The 19,607-nt window shown below is 49.9% G+C and overlaps 1 protein-coding gene across 8 annotated transcripts in view; it reads right to left on the bottom strand.

Annotated features, from left to right (window-relative positions):
* Positions 1-19,607, bottom strand: part of LOC142923451 (uncharacterized) — a 52,201-nt gene that overhangs the window by 4,251 nt on the left and 28,343 nt on the right. For all 8 annotated transcript variants that reach the window (XM_076064567.1, XM_076064568.1, XM_076064565.1 and 5 more), the window contains 6 exons: positions 14,858-14,939; positions 14,295-14,329; positions 11,445-11,496; positions 9,994-10,028; positions 9,127-9,184; positions 5,426-5,544 (listed from right to left, as the gene is read on the bottom strand). In XM_076064567.1, coding sequence (XP_075920682.1) covers positions 5,426-5,544; positions 9,127-9,184; positions 9,994-10,028; positions 11,445-11,496; positions 14,295-14,329; positions 14,858-14,939 — 381 coding nt within the window. The remainder of the gene's footprint in view (positions 1-5,425; positions 5,545-9,126; positions 9,185-9,993; positions 10,029-11,444; positions 11,497-14,294; positions 14,330-14,857; positions 14,940-19,607) is intronic.

The following is a 19,607-nucleotide window of genomic DNA, read 5'->3' as shown; positions in this document are numbered from 1 at the left end:
GGTGGATCACGTGGTGGTGGTGGTGATGGTGGTGGTGGATCACGTGGTGGTGGTGATGGATCACGTGGTGGTGGTGGTGATGGTGGTGGTGGATCACGTGGTGGTGGTGATGGATCACGTGGTGGTGGTGGATCACGTGGTGGTGGTGGTGGTGGTGGATCACGTGGTGGTGGTGGTGGATCACGTGGTGGTGGTGGTGGATCACGTGGTGGTGGTGGTGGATCACGTGGTGGTGGTGGTGGTGGTGGATCACGTGGTGGTGGTGGATCACGTGGTGGTGGTGGTGGATCACGTGGTGGTGGTGGATCACGTGGTGGTGGTGGTGGATCACGTGGTGGTGGTGGTGGTGGTGGATCACGTGGTGGTGGTGGATCACGTGGTGGTGGTGGATCACGTGGTGGTGGTGGTGGTGGATCACGTGGTGGTGGTGGATCACGTGGTGGTGGTGGTGGTGGATCACGTGGTGGTGGTGGTGGTGGATCACGTGGTGGTGGTGGATCACGTGGTGGTGGTGGTGGTGGATCACGTGGTGGTGGTGGTGGTGGATCACGTGGTGGTGGTGGTGGTGGTGGATCACGTGGTGGTGGTGGTGGTGGATCACGTGGTGGTGGTGGTGGATCACGTGGTTGTGGTGGTGGATCACGTGGTGGTGGTGGTGATGGATCACGTGGTGGTGGTGGTGATGGTGGTGGTGATGGATCACGTGGTGGTGGTGGTGGTGGATCACGTGGTGGTGGTGGTGGTGGATCACGTGGTGGTGGATCACGTGGTGGTGGTGGATCACGTGGTGGTGGTGGTGATGGATCACGTGGTGGTGGTGGTGATGGTGGTGGTGATGGATCACGTGGTGGTGGTGGTGGTGGATCACGTGGTGGTGGTGGTGGTGGATCACGTGGTGGTGGATCACGTGGTGGTGATGGATCACGTGGTGGTGGTGGTGGTGGTGGATCACGTGGTGGTGGTGGTGGTGGATCACGTGGTGGTGGATCACGTGGTGGTGGTGGATCACGTGGTGGTGGTGGTGATGGATCACGTGGTGGTGGTGGTGATGGTGGTGGTGATGGATCACGTGGTGGTGGTGGTGGTGGATCACGTGGTGGTGGTGGTGGTGGATCACGTGGTGGTGGATCACGTGGTGGTGGTGGATCACGTGGTGGTGGTGGTGGTGGTGGATCACGTGGTGGTGGATCACGTGGTGGTGGTGGATCACGTGGTGGTGGTGGTGGTGGTGGATCACGTGGTGGTGGTGGTGGTGGTGGTGAATCACGTGGTGGTGGTGTATGATGAAGTGTACAATGACGAGGTGTGGTATGACGAGGTGGTGGCATGACGACGATGTGGTGTTGGTATGATGACGAGGTGTTGGTATGATGACGTGGTGGTGGTATGATGACGTGGTGGTGGTATGATGACGAGGCGGTGGTATGATGACGAGGTGGTGGTATGATGACGAGGTGGTGGTATGATGACGTGGTGGTGGTATGATGACGAGGTGGTGGTATGATGACGAGGTGGTGGTGTGATGACGAGTTGGTGTTGGTATGATGACGAGGTGGTGGTATGATGACGAGTTGGTGTTGGTATGATGACGAGGTGGTGGTATGACGACGAGTTGGTGGTATGATGATGAGTTGGTGGTATGACGAGGTGGTGGTATGATGACGAGTTGGTGGTGTGATGACGAGTTGGTGTTGGTATGATGACGAGGTGGTGGTATGATGACGAGGTGGTGGTATGATGACGTGGTGGTGGTATGATGACGAGGTGGTGGTATGATGACGAGGTGGTGGTGTGATGACGAGTTGGTGTTGGTATGATGACGAGGTGGTGGTATGATGACGAGTTGGTGTTGGTATGATGACGAGGTGGTGGTATGACGACGAGTTGGTGGTATGATGATGAGTTGGTGGTATGACGAGGTGGTGGTATGATGACGAGTTGGTGGTGTGATGACGAGTTGGTGTTGGTATGATGACGAGGTGGTGGTATGATGACGAGGTGGTGGTATGATGACGAGTTGGTGGTATGACGAGTTGGTGGTATGACGAGGTGGTGGTATGATGACGAGTTGGTGGTGTGATGACGAGTTGGTGTTGGTATGATGACGAGGTGGTGGTATGATGACGAGTTGGTGGTATGACGAGTTGGTGGTATGACGAGGTGGTGGTATGATGACGAGTTGGTGGTGTGATGACGAGTTGGTGTTGGTATGATGACGAGTTGGTGGTATGATGACGAGTTGGTGTTGGTATGATGACGAGGTGGTGGTATGATGACGAGGTGGTGGTATGATGACGAGGTGGTGGAGGTATGATGACGGTGTTGTGGTGTGACGAGGTGGTGTGGTATGACGAGGTGTGGTATGATGACGAGGTGGTGGTGTGGTATGATGACGAGGTTGTGGTGTGACGAGGTGTTGGTATGACGAGGTGTTGGTATGATGACGAGGTTGTGGTGTGGTATGACGTGGTGTAGTATGATGACGAGGTGGTGTGGTATGACGAGGTGTGGTATGATGACGAGGTTGTGGTGTGGTATGATGACGAGGTTGTGGTGTGACGAGGTGTTGGTATGACGAGGTGTTGGTATGATGACGAGGTTGTGGTGTGGTATGACGAGGTTGTGGTGTGGTATGACGAGGTTGTGGTGTGGTATGACGAGGTTGTGGTGTGGTATGACGAGGTTGTGGTACGACGAGGTTGTGGTATGACGAGGTGTTGGTATGACGAGGTGTTGGTATGACGAGGTGTTGGGATGACGAGGTGGTGTGGGATGACGAGGTGGTGTGGTATGACGAGGTGTTGGTATGACGAGGTGTTGGTATGACAAGGTGTTGGTATGACGAGGTGTGGTATGACGAGGTGTGGTATGACGAGGTGTTGGTATGACGAGGTGTTGGTATGACGAGGTGTTGGTATGACCAGGTGTTGGTATGACGAGGTGTGGTATGACGGGGTGTTGGTATGACGAGGTGTTGGTATGACGAGGTGTTGGTATGACGAGGTGTGGTATGACGAGGTGTTGGTATGACGAGGTGTTGGTATGACGAGGTGTTGGTATGACGAGGTGTGGTATGACGGGGTGTTGGTATGACGAGGTGTTGGTATGACGAGGTGTTGGTATGACGAGGTGTTGGTGTGACGAGGTGTTGGTATGACGAGGTGTTGGTATGACGAGGTGTTGGTATGACGAGGTGTTGGTATGACGAGGTGTGGTATGACGAGGTGTTGGTATGACGAGGTGTTGGTATGACGAGGTGTTGGTATGACGAGGTGTTGGTATGATGACGAGGTGTTGGTATGACGAGGTGTTGGTATGACGAGGTGTGGTATGACGAGGTGTTGGTATGACGACGAGGTGTTGGTATGACGAGGTGTTGGTATGACGAGGTGTTGGTATGACGACGAGGTGTTGGTATGACGACGAGGTGTTGGTATGACGACGAGGTGTTGGTATGACGACGAGGTGTTGGTATGACGAGGTGTTGGTATGACGAGGTGTTGGTATGACGAGGTGTTGGTGTGACGAGGTGTTGGTATGACGAGGTGTGGGTATGACGAGGTGTGGGTATGACGAGGTGTTGGTATGACGAGGTGTTGGTATGACGACGAGGTGTTGGTATGACGAGGTGTTGGTATGACGACGAGGTGTTGGTGTGACGACGAGGTGTTGGTGTGACGACGAGGTGTTGGTATGACGACGAGGTGTTGGTATGACGACGAGGTGTTGGTATGACGAGGTGTTGGTATGACGAGGTGTTGGTATGACGAGGTGTTGGCGTGACGAGGTGTTGGCGTGACGAGGTGTTGGCGTGACGAGGTGTTGGCGTGACGAGGTGTTGGCGTGACGAGGTGTTGGCGTGACGAGGTGTTGGCGTGACGAGGTGTTGGCGTGACGAGGTGTTGGCGTGACGAGGTGTTGGTATGACGAGGTGTTGGCATGACGAGGTGTTGGTATGACGAGGTGTTGGTATGACGAGGTGTTGGTATGACAGGGTGTTGGTATGACAGGGTGTTGGCATGACGAGGTGTTGGTATGACGAGGTGTTGGTATGACGAGGTGTTGGTATGACGAGGTGTTGGTATGACGAGGTGTTGGTATGACAGGGTGTTGGTATGACAGGGTGTTGGTATGACGAGGTGTTGGTATGACGACGTGTTGGTATGACGACGTGTTGGTATGACGACGTGTTGGTGTGACGAAGTGTTGGTATGACGAGGTGTTGGTATGACGAGGTGTTGGTGTGACGAGGTGTTGGTATGACAGGGTGTTGGTATGATGACGAGGTGTTGGTATGACGAGGTGTTGGTATGACGAGGTGTTGGTATGACGAGGTGTTGGTATGACGAGGTGTTGGTATGACGAGGTGTTGGTATGACGAGGTGTTGGTATGACGAGGTGTTGGTATGACGAGGTGTTGGTGTGACGAGGTGTTGGTATGACGAGGTGTTGGTATGACGAGGTGTTGGTGTGACGAGGTGTTGGTGTGACGAGGTGTTGGTATGACGAGGTGTTGGTATGACGAGGTGTTGGTATGACGAGGTGTTGGTATGACGAGGTGTTGGTATGACGAGGTGTTGGTATGACGAGGTGTTGGTATGACGAGGTGTTGGTATGACGAGGTGTGTGGTATGACGAGGTGTTGGTGTGACGAGGTGTTGGTATGACGAGGTGTTGGTATGACGAGGTGTTGGTATGACGAGGTGTTGGTGTGACGAGGTGTTGGTGTGACGAGGTGTTGGTATGACGAGGTGTTGGTATGACGAGGTGTTGGTATGACGAGGTGTTGGTATGACGAGGTGTTGGTATGACGAGGTGTTGGTGTGACGAGGTGTTGGTGTGACGAGGTGTTGGTGTGACGAGGTGTTGGTGTGACGAGGTGTTGGTATGACGAGGTGTTGGTATGACGAGGTGTGTGGTATGACGAGGTGTTGGTGTGACGAGGTGTTGGTATGACGAGGTGTTGGTATGACGAGGTGTTGGTGTGACGAGGTGTTGGTATGACGAGGTGTTGGTATGACGAGGTGTTGGTATGACGAGGTGTTGGTATGACGAGGTGTTGGTATGACGAGGTGTGGTATGACGAGGTGTTGGTATGACGAGGTGTTGGTGTGACGAGGTGTGGTGTGACGAGGTGTTGGTATGACGAGGTGTTGGTATGACGAGGTGTTGGTATGACGAGGTGTTGGTATGACGAGGTGTTGGTATGACGAGGTGTTGGTATGACGAGGTGTTGGTGTGACGAGGTGTTGGTGTGACGAGGTGTTGGTATGACGAGGTGTTGGTGTGACGAGGTGTTGGTGTGACGAGGTGTTGGTATGACGAGGTGTTGGTGTGACGAGGTGTTGGTGTGACGAGGTGTTGGTATGACGAGGTGTTGGTATGACGAGGTGTTGGTGTGACGAGGTGTTGGTATGACGAGGACCTTGGTGAGGAGCCCACTCAGCCAGGCTCCGTCGCGACCCTTGAGCGGGCGACAGAGGCTGGTCAGCTGGTGCCGTCCCAGCCAATCAGAGACCTCCTGGGGGGACCACAGCGACAGGGCTGTGGGGGAGGGGGGTGCAAGAAGGGGGGTCACGGGGGGTCATTGGGGTCATGGGGGGGTCATGGGGGGTCATTGGGGGTCATTGGGGGTAATGGGGGGTCATTGGGGTCATGGGGGGGGGTCATGGGGGTCATGGGGGGTCATGGGGGGTAATGGGGGTCATGGGGGGTCATTGGGGATAATGGGGGTCATGGGGGGTCATTGGGGTCATGGGGGGGTCATGGGGGTCATGGGGGGTCATGGGGGTCATGGGGGGTCATTGGGGGTAATGGGGGTCACGGGGGGTCATTGGGGTCATTGGGGTCATGGGGGGGTCAAGGGGGGTCAAGGGGGGGGAGTAGTTGCACTGTAGTTGCACTGTAGTTGCACTGTAGTTGCAGTGCAGTTGCACTGTAGTTGCACTGTATTTACACTGTAGTTGCACTGTAGTTGCACTGTAGTTGCACTGTAGTTAAACTGTAGTTGCACTGTAGCTCCACTGTAGTTAAACTGTAGTTAAACTGTAGTTGCACTGTAGTTGCACTGTATTTGCACTGTGTTTGCACTGTAGTTAAACTGTAGTTGCACTGTAGTTGCACTGTAGTTAAACTGTAGTTGCACTGTAGTTGCACTGTAGCTGCACTGTAGCTGCACTGTATTCGCACTGTATTCGCACTGTAGTTGCACTGTAGTTGCACTGTATTTTCACAGAAGTTGCACTGTAGTTGCACTGTAGTTGCACTGTAGTTGCACTGTATTTTCACTGTAGTTGCACTGTAGTTGCACTGTAGTTGCACTGTAGTTAAACTGTAGTTAAACTGTAAACTGTAGTTAAACTGTAAACTGTAGTTAAACTGTAGTTGCACTGTAGTTGCACTGTAGTTGCACTGTAGCTGAACTGTATTCGCACTGTATTCGCACTGTATTCGCACTGTAGTTGCACTGTAGTTGCACTGTAGTTAAACTGTAGTTAAACTGTAAACTGTAGTTAAACTGTAAACTGTAGTTAAACTGTAGTTAAACTGTAAACTGTAGTTAAACTGTAGTTAAACTGTAGTTGCACTGTAGTTGCACTGTAGTTGCACTGTAGTTAAACTGTAGTTAAACTGTAGTTGCACTGTAGCTGCACCGTAGCTGCACTGTATTCGCACTGTATTCGCACTGTAGTTGCACAGTAGTTGCACTGTAGTTGCACTGTATTTTCACTGTAGTTGCACTGTAGTTGCACTGTAGTTGCACTGTAGTTAAACTGTAGTTAAACTGTAGTTGCACTGTAGTTGCACTGTAGCTGCACTGTAGCTGCACTGTATTCGCACTGTATTCGCACTGTAGTTGCACTGTGGTTGCACTGTAGTTGCACTGTAGTTGAACTGTATTTTCACTGTAGTTGCACTGTATTTGCACTGTATTTGCACTGCAGTTGCACTGTATTTGCAATGTGGTTGCACTGTATTTGCACTGTATTTGCACTGTATTTGCACTGTAGTTGCACTGTATTTGCACTGTAGTTGCACTGTATTTGCACTGTAGTTGCACTGTATTTGCACTGCAGTTGCACTGTAGTTGCACTGTGGTTGCACTGTATTTGCACTGCAGTTGCACTGTAGTTGCACTGTAGTCGCACTGTAGTTGCACTGTATTTGCACTGTAGTTGCACTGTATTTGCACTGTAGTTGCACTGTAGTCGCACTGTATTTGCACTGTATTTTCACTGTAGTTGCACTGTAGTTGCACCGTATTTGCACTGTAGTTGCACTGTAGTTGCACTGTAGTTGCACTGTAGTTAAACTGTAGTTAAACTGTAAACTGTAGTTAAACTGTAAACTGTAGTTAAACTGTAGTTGCACTGTAGTTGCACTGTAGTTAAACTGTAGTTAAACTGTAAACTGTAGTTAAACTGTAAACTGTAGTTAAACTGTAGTTGCACTGTAGTTGCACTGTAGTTGCACTGTAGTTGCACTGTAGTTGCACTGTAGTTAAACTGTAGTTGCACTGTAGCTGCACTGTAGCTGCACTGTATTCGCACTGTATTCGCACTGTAGTTGCACTGTAGTTGCGCTGTAGTTGCACTGTAGTTGCACTGTATTTTCACTGTAGTTGCACTGTAGTTAAACTGTAGTTAAACTGTAGTTGCACTGTAGTTGCACTGTAGCTGCACTGTAGCTGCACTGTAGCTGCACTGTAGCTGCACTGTATTCGCACTGTATTCGCACTGTAGTTGCACTGTATTTGCACTGTAGTTGCACTGTAGTTGCACTGTATTTGCACTGTAGTTGCACTGTAGTTGCACTGTAGTTGCACTGTAGTTGCACTGTATTTGCACTGTAGTTGCACTGTGGTTGCACTGTATTTGCACTGTAGTTGCACTGTAGTTGCACTGTAGTTGCACTGTATTTGCACTGTAGTTGCACTGTAGTTGCACTGTGGTTGCACTGTATTTGCACTGTGGTTGCACTGTATTTGCACTGTAGTTGCACTGTAGTTGCACTGTGGTTGCACTGTATTTGCACTGTAGTTGCACTGTAGTTGCACTGTATTTGCACTGTATTTGCACTGTAGTTGCACTGTGGTTGCACTGTATTTGCACTGTAGTTGCACTGTAGTTGCACTGTAGTTGCACTGTATTTGCACTGTAGTTGCACTGTAGTTGCACTGTGGTTGCACTGTATTTGCACTGTGGTTGCACTGTATTTGCACTGTAGTTGCACTGTAGTTGCACTGTGGTTGCACTGTATTTGCACTGTAGTTGCACTGTAGTTGCACTGTATTTGCACTGTATTTGCACTGTAGTTGCACTGTGGTTGCACTGTATTTGCACTGTAGTTGCACTGTAGTTGCACTGTAGTTGCACTGTATTTGCACTGTAGTTGCACTGTAGTTGCACTGTGGTTGCACTGTATTTGCACTGTGGTTGCACTGTATTTGCACTGTAGTTGCACTGTAGTTGCACTGTGGTTGCACTGTAGTTGCACTGTAGTTGCACTGTAGTTGCACTGTATTTGCACTGTATTTGCACTGTAGTTGCACTGTGGTTGCACTGTATTTGCACTGTAGTTGCACTGTAGTTGCACCGTAGTTGCACTGTATTTGCACTGTAGTTGCACTGTAGTTGCACTGTGGTTGCACTGTATTTGCACTGTGGTTGCACTGTATTTGCACTGTAGTTGCACTGTAGTTGCACTGTGGTTGCACTGTAGTTGCACTGTAGTTGCACTGTAGTTGCACTGTATTTGCACTGTATTTGCACTGTAGTTGCACTGTGGTTGCACTGTATTTGCACTGTAGTTGCACTGTAGTTGCACTGTAGTTGCACTGTATTTGCACTGTAGTTGCACTGTAGTTGCACTGTGGTTGCACTGTATTTGCACTGTGGTTGCACTGTATTTGCACTGTATTTGCACTGTAGTTGCACAGTGGTTGCACTGTATTTGCACTGTAGTTGCACTGTAGTTGCACTGTAGTTGCACTGTATTTGCACTGTAGTTGCACTGTGGTTGCACTGTATTTGCACTGTGGTTGCACTGTATTTGCACTGTATTTGCACTGTGGTTGCACTGTATTTGCACTGTATTTGCACTGTAGTTGCACTGTAGTGGCCCCACCCTTTTGCTCCGCGTCATCGTCGTCGGCGGCTCCCATGCAGCAGAGACTGGCACCGCCCTGAACGCACAGAGACCACGCCCACTCATTAGCATAACCACGCCCGCTCATTAGCATAGCGCCACGTCCGCATTAGCATAGAGCCACGCCCACTCGTTGGCATGGATACGCACGCTCATTTAGCATAGCCACGCCTTCTCATTAGCATAGCCACGCCTTCTCATAAGCATAGCCACGCACGCTGAATCGCATAGCTATTGTGTCTGGGGTGAGTGTGGTGAGTGTCTGTGGTGAGTGTGGTGAGTGTCTGTGGTGAGTGTGGTGAGTGGTTGTGGTGAGTGTGGTGAGTGTGGTGAGTGTCTGTGGTGAGTGTGGTGAGTGTCTGTGGTGAGTGTGGTGAGTGGTTGTGGTGAGTGTGGTGAGTGTCTGTGGTGAGTGTTTGTGGTGTTTGTGGTGAGTGTGGTGAGTGTGGTGAGTGTCTGTGGTGAGTGTCTGTGGTGAGTGTGGTGAGTGTGATGAGTGTCTGTGGTGAGTGTGGTGAGTGTGGTGAGTGTCTGTGGTGAGTGTCTGTGGTGAGTGTGGTGAGTGTGGTGAGTGTCTGTGGTGTTTGTGGTGAGTGTGGTGAGTGTCTGTGGTGAGTGTCTGTGGTGAGTGTGGTGAGTGTGGTGAGTGTCTGTGGTGTTTGTGGTGAGTGTGGTGAGTGTCTGTGGTGAGTGTCTGTGGTGAGTGTGGTGAGTGTGGTGAGTGTCTGTGGTGAGTGTGGTGAGTGTGGTGAGTGTTTGTGGTGAGTGTGGTGAGTGTCTGTGGTGAGTGTTTGTGGTGAGTTTTTGTGGTGAGTTTTTGTGGTGAGTGTTTGGGGGATTTCCCACCTTCTTTTTCCCAGAATTCTCCACGGGCTGATAGGCTGTGAAGACAAAATACCATTACTCACCCACTCACTCACCACTCACTCACCACTCAGTCACTCACCACTCACTCATCACTCACCATTTACCACTCACTCACTCACCCACTCACTCACCACTCACTCACCACTCACCCACTCACTCACTCACCCACTCACTCACCACACTCACTACTCACTCACCACCTCACTCACCCACTCACTCACCACTCACTCACCACTCAGTCACTCACCACTCACTCATCACTCACTCACCATTTACCACTCACTCACTCAGTCACCCACTCACTCACTCAGTCACCCACTCAGTCACTCACCACTCACTCACCACTCACTCACCACTCACCCACTCACTCACCACTCACTCACTCACCCACTCACCACTCACTCACTCACCACTCACTCACTCACCACTCACTCACCACTCACTCACTCACCACTCACTCACTCACCACTCACTCACCACTCACTCACTCACCACTCACTCACTCACTCACCACTCACCCACTCACTCACTCACCCACTCACTCACTCAACCACTCACCCACTTACTCACCACTCACTCACTACTCACTCACCACCTCACTCACCCACTCACTCACCATACTCACTCACCCACTCACTCACCACCCACTCACTCACCCACCCACTCACTCACTCACCCACTCACTCACCCACCCACTCACTCACCCACTCACTCACCCACCCACTCACTCACTCACCCACTCACTCAGTCACTCACTCACTCACCCACTCACTCACTCACCCACTCACTCACTCAACCACTCACCCACTTACTCACCACTCACTCACCACTCACTCACTCACTCACCCACCCACTCACTCACCCACCCACTCACTCACTCACCCACTCACCCACCCACTGAGTGACTGAGTGAGTGAGTGGGTGACTGAGTGAGTGACTGAGTGAGTGAGTGACTGAGTGAGTGAGTGGGTGACTGAGTGGGTGACTGAGTGAGTGAGTGACTGAGTGAGTGAGTGGGTGAGTGAGTGAGTGACTGAGTGAGTGAGTGGGTGAGTGAGTGAGTGGGTGAGTGAGTGGGTGAGTGAGTGAGTGACTGAGTGAGTGAGTGAGTGACTGAGTGAGTGAGTGAGTGACTGAGTGACTGAGTGAGTGAGTGACTGAGTGGTGAGTGACTGAGTGAGTGAGTGACTGAGTGGTGAGTGACTGAGTGAGTGACTGAGTGGTGAGTGACTGAGTGAGTGAGTGACTGAGTGGTGAGTGACTGAGTGAGTGAGTGAGTGACTGAGTGGTGAGTGAGTGAGTGACTGCGTGACTGAGTGAGTGAGTGAGTGACTGAGTGGTGAGTGACTGAGTGAGTGGGTGAGTGAGTGAGTGACTGAATGGTGAGTGACTGACTGACTGAGTGGTGAGTGACTGAGTGAGTGACTCACCACCATCAGAGGTGGAGGAGTCCGCGCAGCTCAGAACACAGCTGAACAGCTTCTGTAGTGGGGAGAGGGTGAAGGGGTTAACGTCACACACAGACACAGAACACACACACACACAGACACACACACACAGACACACACACACAGACACACACACAGACATACACACACAGACATACACAGACACACAGACACTACACACACAGACACTACACACACACACAGACACACAGACACTACACACACAGACACTACACACACACACAGACACACAGACACTACACACACACAGACACTACACACACACAGACACACACACACTACTCACAGATACAGACACACACAGTCACACACAGACACACACAGACACTACACACACACAGACACTACTCACACACACAGACACTACACACACACACTACACACACACTACACACACACAGATACTACTCACACACAGACGCTACACACACACTACACACACACTATACTACACACAGACACTACACACACACACATAAACTACACACACACTACACACACACACTACTCACACACACTACACACACACTACACTACACACAGACACTACACACACACACACAGAAACTACACACACACTACACACACACAGACACTACACACAGACACTACTCACACACACACTACACACACACACACTACACACACAGATACTACTCACACACAGACACTACACACACACAGAAACTACACACACACTACACACACACTACACACACACTACACACACACTACACTACACACAGACACTACTCACACACACAGACACTACACAGCCACAGACACACACACACTACACACTACACTACACACTACACACACACTACACACACACACTACACACACACACTACTCACACACTACTACACACAGACACACACACACTACACACAGACACACACTACACACACTACACACACACACTCACACACGCACTACACACACACACTACACACACTACACACACACTACACACACACTACTACACTACACACACACACTAAACACACACTACACTACACTCACACAGACAGTCACACACACACTACACACACACTACACACTACACACACTACTACACTTCACTACACTACACGCTACACTGCACTACTCACACCTACACACTACACACTCACTACACACACTACACACTACTACACTACACTACACACTACACTACACGCTACACTACACTACTCACACCTACACACTACACTACACACTACACTACACACACACTACACACTACACTACACACACACTACACTACACACTACACTATACACTACACTACACACTACACTACACACACACTATACACTAAACTACACACACACACTATACACTACACTACACACTACACCATACACTACACACTACACTACACACACACTACACTACACACTACACTATACACTACACAACACACACACTATACACTATACTACACACACACACTATACACTACACTATACACTACACTATACACTACACTATACACTACTATACACTACACTATACACTACACTATACACTACACTACTATACACTACACTATACACTACACTATACACTACACTACACACTACACACTATATACTACACTACACACTACTACACTACACTATACACTACACTATACACTACACTACACACACACTACACTATACACTACACTATACACTACACTACTATACACTACACTATACACTACACTATACACTACCATACACTACACTATACACTACACTATACACTACACACTACTATACACTACACTATACTACACACTACTATACACTACACTATACACTACACTATACACTACACTATACACTACACTATACACTACACTATACACTACACTACTATACACTACACTATACACTACACTATACACTACACTACTATACACTATACACTACACTATACACTACACTATACACTACACTATACACTACTATACACTACACTATACACTATACACTACACTATACACTACACTATACACTACACTATACACTACACTATACACTACACTACTATACACTACACTAGACACTATACACTACACTATACACTACACTATACACTACACTATACACTACACTACTATACACTACACTAGACACTATACACTACACTATACACTACACTATACACTACACTATACACTACACCAGACACTACACTATACACTACACACTACACTACACTATACACTACACTACACACTACACTATACACTACACTATACACTACACTATACACTACACTACACACTACACTACACACTACACTATACACTACACTATACACTACACTATACACTACACTATACACTACACTAGACACTACACTATACACTACACTATACACTACACTATACACTACACTATACACTACACACTACACTACACACTACACTATACACTACACTATACACTACACTACACTATACACTACACTATACACTACCCAATACACTACACTATACACTATACACTACACTACACACTACACTACACTATACACTACACTATACACTACACTATACACTACACTATACACTACACTATACACCACACTATACACTACACTATACACTACACTATACACTACACTACACTATACACTACACTATACACTACACTATACACTACACTATACACTACATTATACACTACACTATACACTACACTATACACTACACTATACACTACACTATACACTACACTATACACTATACTATACACTACACTATACACTACACTATACACTACACTATACACTACACAGTGATTTTGTTACCTTGATGAGTTTGCGCATCTTGTTCCGATCCTTAGCTGAAAATAAACATCACAAACATCATCACCAACATCACAAACATCACAAACAACATCACAAACATCATCACCATCATCACAAACATCACAAACATCATAAACATCATCACAAACATCATCATAAACATCACAAACATCATCACCACCATCACCACCATCACCACCATCACCATCATCACCATCACCACCATCATCACCACCATCATCACCATCACCACCACCACCATCACCACCATCACCATCACCACCACCACCATCACCACCACCACCATCACCACCATCACCACCACCACCACCATCACCACCACCATCACCATCATCACCACCACCATCACCACCACCATCACCATCACCACCACCATCACCAACATCACCACATCACCACCACCACCACCATCATCACCACCACCATCACCACCATCATCACCACCATCATCACCATCACCACCACCACCATCACCACCACCACCATCACCACCATCACCACCACCACCACCATCACCACTTCACACTATGTTAAACACTCACCCACCACCATCACCCCTCCTGATGCCTCCTGCTCCACATCCTCAAAGTCCATCACCTCGTAGTGGTCCTTCATCACCACGGCCTGCACACACAGAGTGACACACACAGTGACACACACACACACAGTGACACACACACAGTGACACAAACATACAGTGACACACACACACAGTGTTACACACACACAGTGACACACAGTGACACACACACACACAGTGACACACACACACAGTGACACACACAGTGACACACACACACACAGTGACACACACACACACACACAGTGACACACACACACAGTGACACACACACACACACACAGTGACACACACACACAGTGACACACACACACACACAGTGACACACACACAGTGACACACACACACACACAGTGACACACACACAGTGACACACACAGTGACACACACACAGTGACACACACACAGTGACACACACACACACAGTGACACACACACACACAGTGACACACACAGTGACACACACACACAGTGACACACACACACACACAGTGACACACACACAGTGACACACACAGTGACACACACAGTGACACACACACACACAGTGACACACCCAGTGACACACACACACAGTGACACACACACACACACAGTGACACACACACACACACAGTGACACACACAGTGACACACACACACACAGTGACACACACACAGTGACACACACAGTGATACACACACACACAGTGATACACACACACACAGAGACACACACACAGTGACACACAGTGACACACACAGTGATACACACACACACAGTGACACACACACACAGTGACACACACAGTGACACACACAGTGACACACACACACAGTGACACACACACACAGTGACACACACAGTGACACACACAGAGACACACACAGTGACACACACAGTGACACACACAGTGACACACACAGTGACACACACACACAGTGACACACACAGTGACACACACACACAGTGACACACAGTGACACACACACACAGTGACACACAGTGACACACACACACAGTGACACACACAGTGACACACACACACAGTGACACACACAGTGACACACACAGTGACACACACACAGACAGTGTCACACACACACAGGGTGACACACACACAGGGTGACACGCACAGTGACACACACAGTGACACACACACAGTGACACACACAGTGACACACACACAGTGACACACACACAGTGACACACACAGTGACACACACAGACACACACACAGTGACACAGTGACACACACACACAGTGACACACACAGTGACACACACAGTGACACACACAGAGACACACACAGTGACACACACACAGTGACACACACACAGTGACACACAGAGACACACACACACACACAGTGACACACACAGTGACACACACACACACACACACAGTGACACACACAGTGACACACACAGTGACACACACACACAGTGACACACACAGTGACACACACACACAGTGACACACACAGTGACACACACACAGACAGTGTCACACACACACAGGGTGACACACACACAGGGTGACACGCACAGTGACACACACAGTGACACACACACAGTGACACACACAGTGACACACACAGTGACACACACACAGTGACACACACACAGTGACACACACAGTGACACACACAGACACACACACAGTGACACAGTGACACACACACACAGTGACACACACAGTGACACACACAGTGACACACACAGAGACACACACAGTGACACACACACAGTGACACACACAGTGACACACACACAGTCACACACACACAGTGACACACACAGTGACACACACACAGTGACACACACAGTGACACACACACAGTGACACACACACAGTGATACACACAGTGACACACACAGTGACACACACACAGTGATACAGTGACACACAGTGACACACACACACAGTGACACACACAGTGACACACACACAGTGACACACACAGTGACACACACACAGTGACACACACAGTGACACACACACACAGTGACACACACAGTGACACACACACAGTGACACACACAGTGACACACACAGTGACACACACACACAGTGACACACACACACACACAGTGACACACACACAGTGACACACACAGTGACACACACACAGTGACACACACACAGTGACACACAGACAGTGACACACACAGTGACACACACACAGTGACACACACAGTGACACACACAGTGACACACACACAGTGACACACACACAGTGACACACACAGTGACACACACACACAGTGACACACACACACAGTGACACACACACACAGTGACACACACACAGTGACACACACACACAGTGACACACACAGTGACACACACACAGAGACACACACACACAGTGACACACACCCACAGTACACACAGACACACACAGATACACACAACAACAACAACAATCGCCATTCGCCACCAAGTGGCAGTGACGTCACCACGACGCTTGTGCCAGGCTATGTGCACCCTGAGGCCACGTGAAGTGTCGAACGCCTGCTGGCAGGAGGTCACTGGGCAGACCCAGCAGGTGCCACGGGTCGACTGACTGAGATGACTGGCTGATGCACCACCTGTGCCCCCTACTGTGCCAACCTGCTGTGCTTTAGCCACCCGGCGCTCCGCTCGTTGTTGTGAGCGTCGCTCCTCTGCCCTCCGTTGTTGTTGGAGGGCGACTGCCTCCAACTGCCCAGTAGCATCCTTCACGAGCCTCCTCCACAGAGGTCGATCTTGACACCGCTGGTACCAGTCATCGGCAAGTCCACTCAGCTCCACGTCCTCCTGTACCACGTCACTCCATCTCTTCTCTAGCCCGTGCCGCGCCCATTTAGCCCCCTCAATCCGGCCAAACAAAAGCTGTTTCGGCATGCGGTGGCTGGGCATGCGGGCTACATGACCCAGCCATCGCAGCCTTGCCTGCCGGAGGAGCTCACCGATGGGACCTTGCCCAGATCTTTCAAGGATTTGTGAGCTCCTCACACAATCCAGCCTGGTTAACCCCAGGATGGATCGTAGGCAGGCCAGCCTAAATGTTTCTAACCGGCGAAGATGTTCCATTAGGGGGGTCCACGTTTCGCAAGCGTAGAGAAGGGAGGGAATGACCGTGGCCGAGAAGACCTGAAGCTTAGTGCGGAGCGACAGACCAGGTAGCTTCCACACAGCGTTACGCAACCGATGAAAAGATATTGCCGCTCGACTGATTCGGAGTGAGACCTCTGCTGTTAAACTGGAGCCGGTCATAAGCACACTGCCCAGGTATGGGAAACTCTCCACTCTCTCCACAACTACCCCATCACCGATTGGGAGTTGTGGGGGTGGAGTGTCCGATGGTACAAAATACCCAGGCAGGTGCTTAGTTTTGGTGGAGCTGATGGTAAGGCCCCATCTCTTAGTGGCACGCTCCAGTCTCAGCAGCAGCGTCTCCAACTCCTCCTCTGACTGAGCAGCTATTACCAAATCATCAGCATACATAACGTGGTTGAGCAATAGGGAGCCATCCCTTGACCGCACCCGGGCATCGATTAGCCTCCCATTATATCTGTACCATATGGAGATTCCCCCGGTACAGCTATTGAAGGCTTCACAAACTACGTGGTCAAAATAGATGTTAAATAATGTGGGAGCCAGAGGACATCCCTGTCGCACCCCAAGGTGTACAGGGAATGGCTCTGACTCCCGGCCACGTAGTTTTACCCGGGCCCGCTCACCATCATGAAGGTCCTTAATGATCGTGAGCAGAGGGTCAGGTACTCCAAAAGCACGAAGAACGACCCAGAGCCCAGGCCTACTGATGGTATCATAGGCCTTGACCAGGTCAATAAAGCAGAGATGTAGGTCTTGTTGGAATTCCCTACACCTCTGCTGTAGCAGACGGACAGAAAATATGGCATCTGTGCAGGACCGCCCTTTCCTGAAACCGCATTGGGGCTCCGCAAGCCTCTCCTCAGCGTGCCTGGCAAGGCGATGTTGAATAATCCTTGCCAGGACCTTTCCCGGCACACTGAGGAGTGAGATGCCCCTGTAGTTGTTACAGTCTGTGCGGTCCCCCTTCTTAAAGAGGGGGACCACCAGGGCATCCTTCCAATCCTGCAGAACCCGTCCAGTGGTCCAGACTGTTGTTATGATGTCATGTAGGGCAGTCTGTACACAAACGCCACCCTCCCTTTACACCAGGTAGGTCCTGGTGTCAAGGACATGGGCTCGCATCCGCTGGTCCGTCACTATGCAGTCCAGAAGATGTTCTTGCTTGGACTCGGCATGAATCCATGATGTTGTGTGGATGCGCCGATGCCGGAACAGCGTGTTGGTAATTACAAGCCCATGGGCTGCACAAAAATCTAGCAGCCTCCTACCGTTGTTATTGAGCTGATCTGGCCCATGCCCTCCAATCACTCCAGACCAGGTGCCAGTATCATGACCAACTCGGGCATTGAAGTCACCCAACATGATGACTCTATACCGAGGGGCCACTTTAGCCAGCACCTGTGACAGGAGGTCATGGAAGGCATCTGACTCATCGGCTTTGCCTGCATCCCTCCACGGATGTTCGTCTTCGGTGGGGGCTTAAGTAATCACGACCACCATTCCTCGCCTCCGGTTGATGGGAAGGCGAGCCCAAAGTAGCCTGGGGCTTACAGCTTCCCACACCTCACCGCCACGCTCCCACGCCCCCTTCATTCTCTTGTTCAAAAGAAGACCCACACCCTGTTGT

The sequence above is a fragment of the Petromyzon marinus genome, unplaced genomic scaffold, assembly GCF_048934315.1.
Source record: "Petromyzon marinus isolate PM22_M1 ecotype Great Lakes invasive population unplaced genomic scaffold, UKy_Petmar_22M1.pri1.0 PM_Scaffold_524, whole genome shotgun sequence".
NCBI classification, from domain to species: domain Eukaryota; kingdom Metazoa; phylum Chordata; class Hyperoartia; order Petromyzontiformes; family Petromyzontidae; genus Petromyzon; species Petromyzon marinus.
This window is presented reverse-complemented; position numbering and strand designations above follow the sequence as displayed.